This window comes from Rosa chinensis, chromosome 6 (assembly GCF_002994745.2).
Source record: "Rosa chinensis cultivar Old Blush chromosome 6, RchiOBHm-V2, whole genome shotgun sequence".
In the NCBI taxonomy this organism is placed as follows: domain Eukaryota; kingdom Viridiplantae; phylum Streptophyta; class Magnoliopsida; order Rosales; family Rosaceae; genus Rosa; species Rosa chinensis.
In genome coordinates, this window is record NC_037093.1 from 49,655,685 (window position 1) to 49,670,105 (window position 14,421).

Consider the following 14,421-nt stretch of genomic DNA (forward strand, 5'->3'; position numbering starts at 1 on the left):
TAAACATAAACACAGTCATAGAATCTACCGAAGAAGAATTCTTTGAGGATATTTTTCCTTACAAGGATAAGTCTAATCCAAGGAAAAGAATATATGGAGATACGTTGCCACAAATTGAGTTAAACAAAAGTACTGAAATTGGTGAATATAATACTTCTACTATTCAAGAAGAAATTCTAGAACCAAGGAAAAGTAAACGTGGAAAAATTGCCAAAGATTTTGGACCTGAATTCATGACCTTTAATCTTGAAGGAGAACCTCAAACATATAAGGCTGTCATGGAATCATCGGAAGCACCTTATTGGAAAGAGGCTATTCAAAGTGAAGTGGAATCCATTTTACAAAATAATACTTGGACATTGGTTGATTTACCTTCGGGACATAAACCAATAAGCCATAAATGGATTTTCAAAAGAAAGTTAAGACTTGATGGTACCATAGAAAAATACAAAGCTCGTATAGTAGCTAAAGGGTATAGTCAAAAAGAAGGTGTAGATTTTTTTGATACATATTCGCCGGTGACAAGAATTACGTCAATACGAACATTAATTGCTATAGCGGCTATATACAATTTGGAAATACACCAAATTGATGTGAAAACCGCATTTATAAATGGCAAACTAGATGAAGAAATCTACATGGAACAACCCGAAGGGTTTATTGTTAAAGGTCAAGAAAATAAAGTTTGTAAATTGGTTAAGTTCCTTTACAGACTTAAACAAGCTCCAAAGCAATGACATGAGAAATTTGACAATACACTATTATCAAATGGATTCAAAATAAATGAATGTGACAAATGTGTCTATGTCAAAGAATGTAGAAACGCATTTGTCATTGTATGCTTATATGTAGACGACATGCTCATTATGGGAACAAGTAAGGATGTAATTAATCAAACAAATAAAATGTTGCATTCCTCCTTTGATATGAAAGATATGGGAATAGCGGATGTGATTCTTGGTATTAGAATTAAAAGGAATTCGGATGGTTACATGCTTACTCAATCTCATTATATAGAAAAGGCTCTTAGAAAATTTGGACACTATGATGATAGGCCGGTTGTTACTCCATTTGATCCCTCTAGTCATCTTAAGAAAAATCAAGGTGATAGTGTGTCTCAATTGGAGTATACTCAAGTTCTTGGAAGCTTAAGGTACATAATGAATTGTACAAGACCGGATTTGGCATATAGTCTAAGTCGACTTAGTAGGTACTCAAGCAATCCTGGAAAAGAACATTGGATTGCCTTAGTAAGAGTATTACGATATCTAAAGCATACAATAGACTATGGGTTGCATTATACCAAATATCCTCCTGCGTATTAGAAGGGTATTGTGATGCAAATTGGATTTCCAATAATTCAGAAAGTAAGTCCACAAGTGGGTATCTATTTACACTTGGAGGTGCAGCCGTATCTTGGAAATCATCAAAACAAACTGTGAATACACTTTCAACTATGGAAGCAGAATTTGTAGCCTTAGACAAAGCCGCCGAAGAAGCGGAATGGCTTAAAAATTTCCTAGAAAGTCTTCCGTTGTGGCCAAAGCCTGTCACGGCCATTTGTATACATTGTGATAGTATGACTGCTCTTACCAGAACAAAGAACCAAATCTACAATGGCAAATCGAGGCATATAAGGCGACGTCACAAGACAATACGAGACTTGCTCAAAAATGGAATCATTTCCATTGACTATGTAAAATCAAAGGGAAATATAGCGGATCCTTTGACTAAAGGCTTTAATAGAGAGCAAGTACTATTTACATCGAGGGGAATGGGCTTAAAGCCAATACAATGAGTCACTACTTGGTGGAAACCTAACCTAGCAACATTGGAGATCCCATGGTCTAGGTTCAATAGGCAAACTAGTTGGGGAAGACTCAAGATGCATAACACACACAAATATGCTCATTCCTAAGATGACACAAAGTGTGTTTTTCGTTGACGATTAAGGGATGAATATTAATATATTCTTAATAATGCTAATAGCTTTTAAGTGGGATAGTACGGACTATTCTTAATTAGCATTACTTATATGAGACTGATGTGGGCTCGCATCTATGAGAACCGACATGGTTAAGTTCTCTAAAAGTCTCATGAAGTAAGGAGTTGTTCTGGACCAAAATGAACACAAACGTAAGAATTTGAAATATGTCTAGATATGATATGTGTGATACTTATTGTCTTGGTTTACTGCACAACGTGACTAGTTCAACACTTGAGTTCACTACTTCACAAAGTAAATCCGATCCGTATTCACTACGAAATGTTCAAGTCTAAAAGACACATTTTCCGATGCATGTTCTATCTACGTTCTCCGAAATGACAATAAAGTTCTTTATTATCTTATTTTCTATTCAAATGTGGAGTATTGTTAGGGTTTGAATAGAAAATGTGGGGTTGGAACTTGTGGGACTAAAGAAGCAATTTTAAATGGCCTTTACAAGAAGCTTCCCATGTAAAGAAGTAAATGGATGACATGTATAGAGGTGGGCTTTGTAGGCCTTTCTAGTGGGTTTCCCATTGGATTATGCAAATATATAAATGTCAAAAGATGGGCCTTGGGCCTTGGGGCTCTTGGGCTCGGTTTGATTAAATCTGGTTTTATTTTTTGCATCAGTATTCAATTTTCAAATAAATGCAAATAGTTGCAACAGATAAAATCAATCGATGCCAACCGCCGACATAACTGTTCGCGTTAACCTCTATATATGGACGACCCAAGGTCGTCAATCGATCATTGAAAATCCTCTTCTTCTTCTTCATCCTAAATCGTTTCTGAGAGAAGCATAAAGTAAAATTCGCCAGGGTCAAGTTCCTGTGCAAGAACTTGACCAGATAGTTGTATCCTCTAGATAGATGTCTGAAAACTACAGCACAAGTGGGGGCTAATTTCTGTCTTAGGTCACTGCGTTGCAGGTCTCTATCTGATCAAGTTAGTGAATTAAATTTCTGTTCAAAACTATTTGATCTCAATTTTGTTTATTCGTTGTTATATAGATATTTGTTTATATTCGTATATATAATTATACTGTTCGTTACAAGCATATACTGATTGGATTTAACAAAAATAAATTCTTTTATTTAATAGATGATATATAGCTAAGTCAATAAACTTAAGGAGAGTGCTACGTATATACGCAAGACGCATATGAGAATTCTCAGACTCAGATCCTTATTTGACACGTGGCTCCTCACTTTCTTATGAAATATTTAGTGAGGAGCCACATGTCAAATAAGGATTTGAGTGCGTGTGTATGTAGGACTCCCCTAAACTTAATAGTGATGTAAGATTCATGTGGATTCAATATCATTTGACCAAGTTATATACAACACCTGAGGATTAATGGATGAAGTTATAAGAGAGTGTGATGAGTTAAATACGCAAATACTACTGAGAGATATTATAGAGATTCGATCACACTACTAGATTGTCTTTTACTGGTGGAGCATTGATGTGATTCTCCTCCGTATAAATTAATGAGGTCATGTAACCTCTAATACACAACTAACACAAGTTTAAATCGTCTTGCCCCATAGAGAGCACTTGAACTTTACAGAGTTGACAGAAGCCCTTGTTTCCATTCCTAGCTGCTCCAGCCTCCAGGTATGACTCCAAGAACCCTAATTTATATCTCACTAAAATTAATACAAACACATGTCAAATGGAATCCTAAACTATTGTTAGTGATCTTGGTTGTTTAATATATATGTCTATATTTTCAACAACGGTTCATTGTAATTTTCCTAAACAGTAAATGTGCACGTATATTCGCTGTATAGGTACACACATATCGTTGCTTACGTCTGTGGTGAGCGAACCCAAAACTACATCTGTGAATTGTGAGCTCCAGTAGTCTGCAGCATTTATTTTTGGATGGAGTACACAAATCACAGACGCCAACATACTTCTGCTTTTGTTCTCCTTTTCGGTTGAACTTTTCATTGGTCCATCTCTTGTGTTGACTTGACTGTTCCATTTTTCTTTGATAAGGTGGTTATTGTCAAAACAGTTGCAGAACTTGAAAAGTTGAAGGATAAGTAGTATCCCCTCTCTATGGATACAGATATATACTAATTGGTCACCATCAGACCAAACCCCTTATGTTTCAATTTGCACTGAAGAGGGCTAAAAATTATTATAAAATTAAATGCCAAGTGATATCATCCATGCCATCGCATTCCCTCCAACTTTCTTTTTCTATAAGTATCTACCTAGATAAAGTGGCCAGCTAAAAAGCCAAGCTCATTTGTGTTGGTTTCTAGCCATAGATCTGGTTTCCTTTTCATTACAAAGACCTGGGTTTTGTTGCTAGCTAGCTAGCTAGCTTTTTAGCTTCTGCAATGGAGATCTTCATCTGTGACCTTGAAAAAGCCGGTCATAGTTTCAACAGAAGGGGTTCGTTTTGGACTGACGATGGCAGGGCGCGCGCGGTTTTCTCAGCATCTTCTGTTAGAGAGGACGATGAGGAAGCTCTTAAATGGGCAGCTCTGCATAGACTTCCTACCTTCACTCGTTTGAAAAAAGGGTTGCTCACTACTCCACAAGGCCATGCCAACGAAGTCGATGTGCATCACCTTGAGCTCCAAGAAAAGAAAGACTTGATCGAGAGGCTAGTGGGAGTTGCTGAGGAGGATCATGAGAAATTTTTGTTGAGGCTCAAGAGCCGAATCGATAGGTAATGTATAGTTCTGAGTTTAGATTTTGTTGAATTTTCTTTATTCTTGACAATAATGTGGAGTTGATGATTTCTTTTTTCTTGGTATGTGTATCTCAGAGTTGGAATTAGTCTTCCTACAATTGAAGTTACGTTCGAGCATCTGAAAATTGCGGCTGAAACTCATGTTGGAGGCAGGGCTCTGCCTTCTGTCTTCAATTGTTGTGTTAATGTATTGGAGGTACTAATAGACTACCACATTTCAAGTTTTGGATAGCCATTGAAACAGCAAATAGATGCGGCGCATGCCTGACATTTAATTTCTGGCATTGACATGCACAGAATTGGTACAACTGTTCTAAAATAGGCGTCAACCCTATAATCGACACACAATTGTGTTTCATCATCGTCTGACACCAAGATATAAGGCGGAACTTTGCTCTTAGGACAACTGTCATCTACTGTTGTGTGATGCATTTTTTGTAGTAACGCATAATTTTACTACATAAGTAATTGTACTACAAGTTAGTACAATTTATTACAGGAAATCTGTTCTTATCATGTAACTACTGAATATACATAATCTCTTAATAATCTTAATAATGACTCAAATGTTAACAAGTTGAACATGTGGACCAATTATTCCATTACACCTTATTTTTCTTTAATATGATACTCTATCTTGTTTAACTAATAACGACAAAGGAGATATCTCATAATTTTTTGAACTTTTTAATAAAAGAACAAATATACAAATATAATGGCCCGACCTTGCCCACCTAAATTGTCCGGCTCGAAAAAGCATGTAAAGCCCTAGGCAATATGGGCTACGATTTCTAAGAAAAAGCCCTACCCAGTGGGCCTAAGCCCCTAACAGATGAATGAATATGTTGTGGCCCTGCTCGGCCAGGCCCGATCCGATTGATTTTGGGCAGAACAGTATCTTGACGGTTTCGTCCCTGCATTCTCTTTGAGCTTTTACCAGGTTGCCCCCGAGACAGGTGATTTCAGCCTATTGCGTGGGGTGGTTACGGCTTGGCTCTGCGTGTTCATCTGGAGAAAAGCACCTACTTCTTTGATATGCATACAATGGGCAAGGCCAGCCGGCCCATAAACTCTTAGATTCCTTAAACTCCATGAGTCCATGTAGTATGGTGCCATATGTCATGTTGAGACGAGGAATAGGAAAGATGTTAGAGATGGAAGATGTCAACTGCTGAAGCAAAGAGGAATAAGGTAGTTCATTGTTTGCAAATCCCAATGGAACTGTGTGACAATTACAATCATAGTGAAACTTGCTAAGCATAATAAGCATTTATATGCAGAGAAGAAATCCGCAGTAGAGCACGAGGCTGATAAACTAGTCAAATATAACAAACGGAGCTTGCTTTCATAAATTGCCACCATCACCTTCTTCTTCATCGTCTTCCCTCCTTGCTGCTGCTTGATTAATTTTCTCTCTATTTTATCTACCGTCTAGTGATTTTTAGAATATTAATTATATAAATCGCGAGTTATAATCAGGACTGGAGGTTGCGAAGAAGATTGATTTGTCTTCTCTTTGTCCTAACACCGAAGTTCCCTGACCCGACCATCAAAACTACTACAAGCACGTTTCATAATGGTCCAGAAAATCAGAGACTCCCTCTAACTACGTTAGGATCACAGGCCAATAATTTGTGAGTTCTAAACGGAAAAACATGAACTTTATTTGAAACATTATTACACAAATTATCTGTCTCACATAGATATATGCTAAATCCTAAAGAACGCAAAGAACCCTGTACTTGCTATAATATTTCAATACTAACAACAAGATCCGCGAATGATATCTTTTTTCTTCTTCCTACCAGCGGGAAAGGAGATACCATTGTCCGACTGTAGATTTAGTAACGAAGACTTTCCCTTGCACCAACTCCTTTTTGCAAGACATCGTTAGCCTCCTAACGGCGACGAAACTGGACAAATTTAGATATCACCTCCGATGGAATACGGACAGGGTGATAGTCCTGATCAAGCCACACTACTGTGGCTGTTGCTTCCAAGATTGGCTGTTTAGAAATCATGCCATGATTAGAAAGTTACTCGGCGCGTCAAAGGAATCAAAGGTGATTGTAAATAAGAGTAGAGAGTGATTATGGAAGACCTCCAGATTCGGCAGCTTGAAAATGAAGTGCTCAAAGTAGAGGCGAGTGGCTGAGGAATTAGTCATCCTGACCTTTATGACAAAATCGTCTCCACTCTATTTGCAAATCATGTAAAAGAAGCAAGAATGAGTTTTCACAATATCACAGTGCACACATACAAGCATGCATGCTATAGTAGAACAATGGAGAAAAAAGAAGGTGAACATACATTGTGAGGTGACATACGTTTACTGAATTGCAATATTAACAGAAAATGACTTGAGAGATTCGAATGAAATACATACCTTTAGAGGTGCAATGAATTTCATAGACGATGTTGACAACGCAAATGCTTCACCGGTTTGGGCAACTGCGTCGGGATTTAGGCCAACCCTTTCAAAAAGTTCCTTAAGAGCTGATAAAAATGTTGAAGAACGAATGTCAATCTATAATCACATATGGGGTAAAGATATACAAAGATGTGATCTATTACTGCTGATCAATTTAAAGGCCATGTGTTACGCCATGGAGTCATTTCCCATGAGAAAATCAACACCCCTGATGCCTTGATTTAGGTTTGCCGATTTGGCCACCAAATTAAGCAAGCATGTAAGCAAAACTGTGCTGATATTAAAGAAAAGCCTTTCAAAATATAGAATTGTTAACTAGTTCTGATACGAATAAATATAGAGGTCTCACCGTGCTGGCAATAATTTGCATAGACAGCATTGTTAACTACGCTATACTGATCAAGCTCATAGTGTCGTACTTTAAGCTCAACATCATAAAAACCACTCATTCTGCAAGGTTCAGAAAGGTGAAAACTTTTATTATAACTTAGAAGTTAACATATAACATGCCTAGGCACATTACACAATTTTGATCAGACAATCAACAAAACTATGTCAGATAGAAGGTTAAACAAATGATATCTTTTAATCACCAAGACGCACGAATTATGCAAATGCTAGATTCAACAATGTCCAATTCTTAAACGTAGATAATATGATTAATTTAGTCACCAAAATGCACGAATTAAGATGAAAAGAAAGGTATAACAAAACCCACCAAGCAAAAATTATGACTTTAACAAGGTAGCAAGCACTTAAATCCAAATAACCGTACTTTTTAGTATAAATGAATTACGCACTTTGTCCATCATATATACATTTTCCGGATTTTTCACCGATTCATTGAGGGTTGTAGATATTTGATAAAATAATTTAGGGTTCACATCCAAAACTAATCAGCAATGGATGAAGTGGCTCAAATTCTTATAAACCCATAGGCAATGTCATTTTTTCCCATTTGGGATCTATATATTCTCAACATGCTCCCGCACGTGTAGCGACTTTTCAAGCGATAAACGTGAACAACTTTGGGTGACGTGGAGCCCGTGTGGCTGTAGGACATTCACATATGGGATAACCCACTCTGATATCATGATAAAGTAATATGAGATTCACGAGAAATTTTTCTATGCTCCCGTCACACCATGTCAGTCGCGTGATGCCCAACCAAATTTTGACATGTGTCTTTTTTGTTCAAATTAAAACTCCTTAACTTAACACCGTTAAGTTTTAGGAGGAAAGAGATTGATATGCAGCTTGTTATCTCTTTTTGACTTGCTATTCAAACTCATCAACTACAATAAACCCAGATTTAAACACCTTGTTTTTCTGTTTCAATGTTTTTCTTCTTCTTCTTCTTCGATCCCCTTAAGTTTATATCTCAAAAATTACCAGCTTTTCGAGACAAATTTCCACTAAAATTCTTAAATTAGAAAACCTAATACCTTTTATGAATATTAAAAGCAATAGAAGAGAAAGATGATGTGATTGTGTAAGATTTAAAATTAAAGAAGTTTGCTTTCTTGATTATGAACAAGAGATAAAAGCTTAAAGTTGAGGTTGAATCCGGGTTTGAGGAGCTGATCTGCAAATGAGATGAAGAAAGTGCAGAATCAATGATGATGAAGAAGAAAATGAGAGGCCAAGGTTATTTGGGTGTTCTAATATTTTATTATTTTGTTCATTTTCAAAAACCTTTAACAGAGTTAAGTTCTTAAGACTAATTGTGTAAAAAAATACAAACACGTGTTAAAATTTCGTTGGGGCGTCACACAAACTAACGTGGCATGATGGAAGTATAGAAAAATTTCTTTGGGATTCACATCCAAAATCAATTGGCAATGGATAGAATGACCCAAACTCTTATAAACTCATAAGCAAAGTCTCATTTTTCTTATGTGGGATCTAAATATTCTCAACAATATTAGTACCTTAAGCGACCTCCCTTATCGCATGCAACGGAACTGCTACCTATCCTGACAGTGGGGGGTGATCGGAAACCTGTCCGTGTGGTTGGATACGATACCGATCGACGGTGGGAATGGAGTGAAGTAGGAATGACGCATGAGGAGGGAAAGGTCACGTGATTGTAGTCCGCAATTGAAAATGCCTGCAACGCCAACATCTCTGCTGGTTGGGAAAGCTACAGTGTGAGAGAGAAATGAGAGAAAAAGAGGTATTTTATTAAACTGAAATGAACGGGAATGAATAGTACAAGGCTGAGGATTAATATTTATACAACGAGCTGGACAAGCAGTTGAGTGACACGTGGCATACAGCTATACAGGCCACAATATAGGGCGAGTAAGTAACCAATTCGATACTTAATTACTACAGAAAAATAGGGCTAATTAGAGCTAATTAACTAAGCTAATAAAGTAACAATTATCAGAAGCTTCAGTCCAAGGCAGCTCGATTTTCATAATTAGACCATATCATGTTATTAACTGAGAGAGTGTGGACAATATCAGAGACGGACTGAATAGGACATCAAGCATTATGAACACACTAAACTGCTAATACTTTCCACATAAATTATATATATAAATACACACACACATATTTATAAATTAGAATCCCTCAGCCACATGCTACATTTTATGACTTGTATTTCTAAACCCTATTGTACCAAATGTTCTAGAAATTACTAGGCGTTAAGTTAGTGGTGGGGAGGCCTAGCACCTATGAGATTATCAGACCCTTGATTTAAACAATATGAATCAATACCTAGATAGGAAGTTATTTATAGTTATTTATGGAAATAATCATGAATCGGAGACAACTGGAATAATCATGTGTCCACTTATCATATTTAAAAGTAAAAAGACTGTTTTGGAAAAAAAAATCAATTATAAAATTACAAGCATGCCACTCTCTCCAATAAAAGTTTAGGGTGCGGCTATTGTCAACTTACAATTTTCTTTGTGCACCCTCTTTGCTCATTACACCCATATTTTAATTTCAATTATTAAATTTATTTATCTAATCCATTTCTCTTTCTAGAAATATCCTTATAATATATATTCAATTAAAAAAGATTTTTTTTAAAAAACTTAAATTTCTCATTTAATTTATACCAATAAAAAAAAAATATCTTATTAAGATTGCATCCATATTACGCCCCGTATCCAAATTTACCTGTTTACCAGTCATTTGAACGGTAAAAGATAATTATCTTTACTTTTAGTGGGTCAAAAGGTTGACTTTTTGTTTCGTATACTTTTCGAGAAAACTACCTTCTAGAAAGTTGTAGAGTATGTTAAACCGAGTTCGTGGACAGGCGGCACGTTAAAATCGGAGTTGTAAGGAAGAAGTTATAAAGGTTAAAACTCAGTGGCAATTTTGTAAATTTTTAAAAATTGGTTTAGCATATTTAGGTGTTTTCCGAAGGGGAAAATTGCTATTTGGGGGACTTCCATTCCTGGAAGTCAAAGAGAGAGAAACCAGAGAGAGAGAATCGGCGCCAAGCTTTCCGGCCACCTCTGTCAGTGAAATTGGTCCAATCTGGACCGCCTCAACTTCCTCTTCCTATCTGTGGCAGTGGTGCACGCTAAGTCTGGTGGTAGGAGGCGCAACAAGCAAAAACTCCAGCGACGTCAATTTCGATTTTCTGGCCAAATCTCTGTTTTTCAACCACCTCAGTCTGCGCCACCACCCACATCTTGAAGCTCTCTTCTTCATGGTTCAAACCCAACCAATGGCTGGGCAACTCTAATTTTGCTGGAGGAAGGAGAATCGACAGCAAAAAAATCTAGGATTTTTTTTTAGGTTTCAAGGTAAATTCTGATCTATACACTTGAAATTGATCAATGTTGTAGTTGAGAAAGTTGTTGGGAATGTTGTAAGGATTGTTTTGATGAAATTTGGTGACCTAACTCAAGGTCAGAGTCGGCGGTGCGTGGGGGTGCATCCGGAAATTTCTGGTGGTTTGCTTTGGTTTTTTAGAGAGAGCGTAACAATAAGAACATGTTGATATGAACTTTGTAGCGCTTGGTTTATGTTTTGAAAATGATTAGAATATCTGAATGTTTAGGTTTTGATTTGGGAATATCAAACCGTTGGATCGACCCTAGCTTTCGATAGGTTGTTATAACTATTGAGTCAACGTAACATATGAAATTTGAGCTCGTTCTGAGATAATTTCTAGGTTTCGATGAATCATCATTTATAGGGATTCGATTTTATTATTGTCCATTAATTCTGAATATCAAAAAATAGTTAATTATAATATCAATTTATTCAGGATGACGTGTAAATCGAGTTCGAGGAAGAAATCATTGGACGGCCTTCATAGCCGCAAATTTGTGAGTGAACATTTGTTTTTAAATCAGTATTAATTTCAGTTTACCCCCATAAGGTTTAGGGGTGTCATCATATCACCTCCTCTACTCTCAATTTTGAATTTTTATCCCCCGAGCTTTCCGATTTCAGTCAGCTGTGTCCAATCTCTCATGCTCCGTCCAAATTCGACGTTAAATCTAATAATAGGGCCACTTTAAGGGCTAAAATGGTCATTTCAAGACAAAAACAAAACAAAAGAAAAAAAACCCTCACTCTTTCACTTTCGGGGGTTTCTCTCTCTTCTCCAAATCCCTTTCTCTCTCTCTCTGATCTGCAACTCCAAAAACCGAATCGAAACTCAACGAGATCGACTCCTCTGCCGTCATGCCTCTCTAGGCCGTCAAGCTCCTCGCCCTCTGCAACTCCAAAAATCGAAATCGAAACCCAACAATTGGGTCCGCGGTCTTGGTGAAGATCAAGCTATCGAGGTCAAGACCCATATGGTTGTCATTCGGGTCGGCGAAGTGGGTATCTTGCGGGGTATCGAATTCGATGGCGATAAACTTGTTTTGGGTCAATTGGGAGGAGTTGAAGAGACCCAGATAGCTGCCAGAGCTGCTGAGAGTTTGGTTGTTGGGGGAGAGGGAAAACGACATGCCATCGCCGGAGGAGGAGGGGTTAAGGTTGGAGAAGGAGAAGGTGAAGGTGAAGCGGGTGGAGAAGGAGGCGGTGATGTTGGAGTCGGGGTTGGAGAAGCTGGTGAGGCCGATGCAGTTTGAAGTATAAGGATTGTTGACTGCTACTGTGGAGTTACTTTAGAATTTTTCAGATATTGTGATGTTCTGGTATCTAATTGCTGAGTAATTAAACGTGTTGGTGTTGGATTTGGAGTAGTGAAGATTTCAAGTTGGTCATACTGTTTGTATTGCTGCTGGTGTTCTTTCTCATTCTTTAGGTAATTAATCTTCATCTTTTGCTCCTTGCATGTATTCTAATGGTTATACACGTATCTGGATATGTATGTTTGTATGTGTATTTATGGTCTTGAAACTGGATTTGAGCCACCATAGATGTAATTTTTGAGTTGAATGCTTCGATTTTATGTCCGTTTATATGAATTTGCTTTAGAATTGCAACTTCTGATTACATTTCGGACTGCATTTGTGTGATTTCCATTTCCTATGGAGAAGGGGCTGAGGAAAGGAGGATTGGGATGGTGGAGTAGAGGCCAAGAGGTCAAATGACGTAAGATTAGCCCCAAAAGTTGTTATTTTTTGTTATTTTTTTTGTATTGAAATGAAAATTCTAGCCCTTACAGTGGGCCCCCAACATAGGATTTAACGTCGAATTTAGATGAAGCATGAGAGATTGGACACGGCTGACTGAAATTGGAAAGCTCGGGGGGTAAAAATTCAAAATTAAGAGTAGAGGGGGTGATATGATGACACCCCCAAAGCTTAAGGGGGTAAACTGAAATTAATCCTTTAAATTAATTGGGCATGCAATATTTTTATTGTTTTTCGATTAAGATTTAATATATGATTTTACAATATAATGATTTCCTCTAATTGTTGATTCATTGGAATTTCCTATCATTTTCGATAGCATGGTGATAATATTCGAGTATTCGAGCATGATTATTTTCATCGAGATTTCATGATTTATATTCTCAACGATTTATAGACGATATACGAGGTTGATTAAGTTGAGATTGAGTTTCACTTTTCGAAAGCTTTAATTTACTTAATTATTGAGTTATTTCTAAATTATCGAGAATTCTTGATATTATGATTTTCGAATATCGATTTATATGATGATATACGAGTATGAATGATTTATCGAGATTTCTTGATTTATGTTTTCGATGATTTATATAATTAATATTGAGTTTTCCTTCCGAAAGCATTTGTTACTTTCTAGTTATGCGAATATTGAGTTATTGAGAGAAACATGGAGATTTTTTTTTTTTTTTGAAAGGGGCTGGTGTGGCTGCCCTTAAGCCTTGATTAATGAAATTGCAGAAACCCCATATTACAATAAGCATAAAGAGATAATCCTGAAATAATACCAAGACTTTCTATAAAATCTATGTATTCTAACAAGCACCAATTAGCAAAGAGTGCACAAATGGCTACTCTATTTGCTTTGACAAAGCGGTGACCTATCGGAAAGATAACTCCATTACGAAGAAGCATCATTACGAATAGCACAGCTTTCCCACTATGTTGCCGCATGGAAATAAATCTGGCAACACTCAATTTCATCCTGCCACTAGGAGGTTGCGTCCATTTGATCAAGCAAATAGCTCGCCGCCTCGCTAGGCCAGACAAGAAACATGGAGATTTAGATGCTTTGAGTTTATGAGTTAACTACGATATGAGAATTTATGATTTTCAAGTATTTGAGTATAAACGAGTTATCGAGATTTAATGTTTTGTTGAGATTGATTTCAGTTGTTCGAGGAGGTAAATCTCCCTAGCCGACCATATACATCGATAAAGCCTACCTACTTGTCGAGAAGGTACATTTGAGTTTGCCATTTTGAATGCGTGACTCAATGGCATTTTTAAGAGCCATGCATAAATTGGTGTTGTGTTTGGCATCGTCGTGGTAAGAACAGAACTTGTCCGTATCTTTCTGGTTAAGCTTACTCTTAGGAAATTTTCTGGGTAGTGGTCTGGGTATCTCATCCCTGCTCTCATTCCAAATAGTCTCGTATGAGGCATTCAGAATAGTGAAGACTTTATATCTGGGTGATGGAGTGGTTTTGGGGTACTGTTGCTGCGACCTTTCTCCCCGATGGTAAACCTTGTTGGAGTACTCGCTGGGCCTACTTGAGGATTCTTTTCCATGTTTAGTAGCGGGATAGGGTAATCTGCTATTGTCGTGATTTCATTCTCTCTTCTTAGATTCATCCCTAGTCATCAGGGTTGGGGTTGGGGTTGGTATATCTCCCCTTTTATTTTCTATTTTTACCTGACTGATGTTGCCGTATGTCTCAAATTC

The 14,421-nt window shown here is 37.2% G+C and overlaps 2 protein-coding genes across 2 annotated transcripts; one reads left to right on the forward strand and one right to left on the reverse strand.

The window, feature by feature from the left end:
- Positions 1-4,249: 4,249 nt before the first annotated feature.
- LOC112173747 (pleiotropic drug resistance protein 1) lies at positions 4,250-5,258 on the forward strand. The gene is made up of 2 exons (XM_040507858.1): positions 4,250-4,679; positions 4,779-5,258. The coding sequence occupies exons 1-2, from the start codon at positions 4,345-4,347 to the stop codon at positions 4,933-4,935; spliced, it is 492 nt and encodes a 163-aa protein (XP_040363792.1). The 5' UTR covers positions 4,250-4,344; the 3' UTR covers positions 4,936-5,258.
- Positions 5,259-6,585: 1,327 nt separating this feature from the next.
- On the reverse strand, positions 6,586-7,583 carry LOC112173748 (acyl-acyl carrier protein thioesterase ATL3, chloroplastic). Its single transcript, XM_024311432.2, has 4 exons — positions 7,484-7,583; positions 7,090-7,199; positions 6,805-6,900; positions 6,586-6,709 (listed from the first exon to the last, which is right to left on the reverse strand). Exons 1-4 carry the CDS (start codon positions 7,581-7,583, stop codon positions 6,602-6,604), a joined length of 414 nt encoding a protein of 137 aa, XP_024167200.1. The 3' UTR covers positions 6,586-6,601.
- Positions 7,584-14,421: the final 6,838 nt, after the last annotated feature.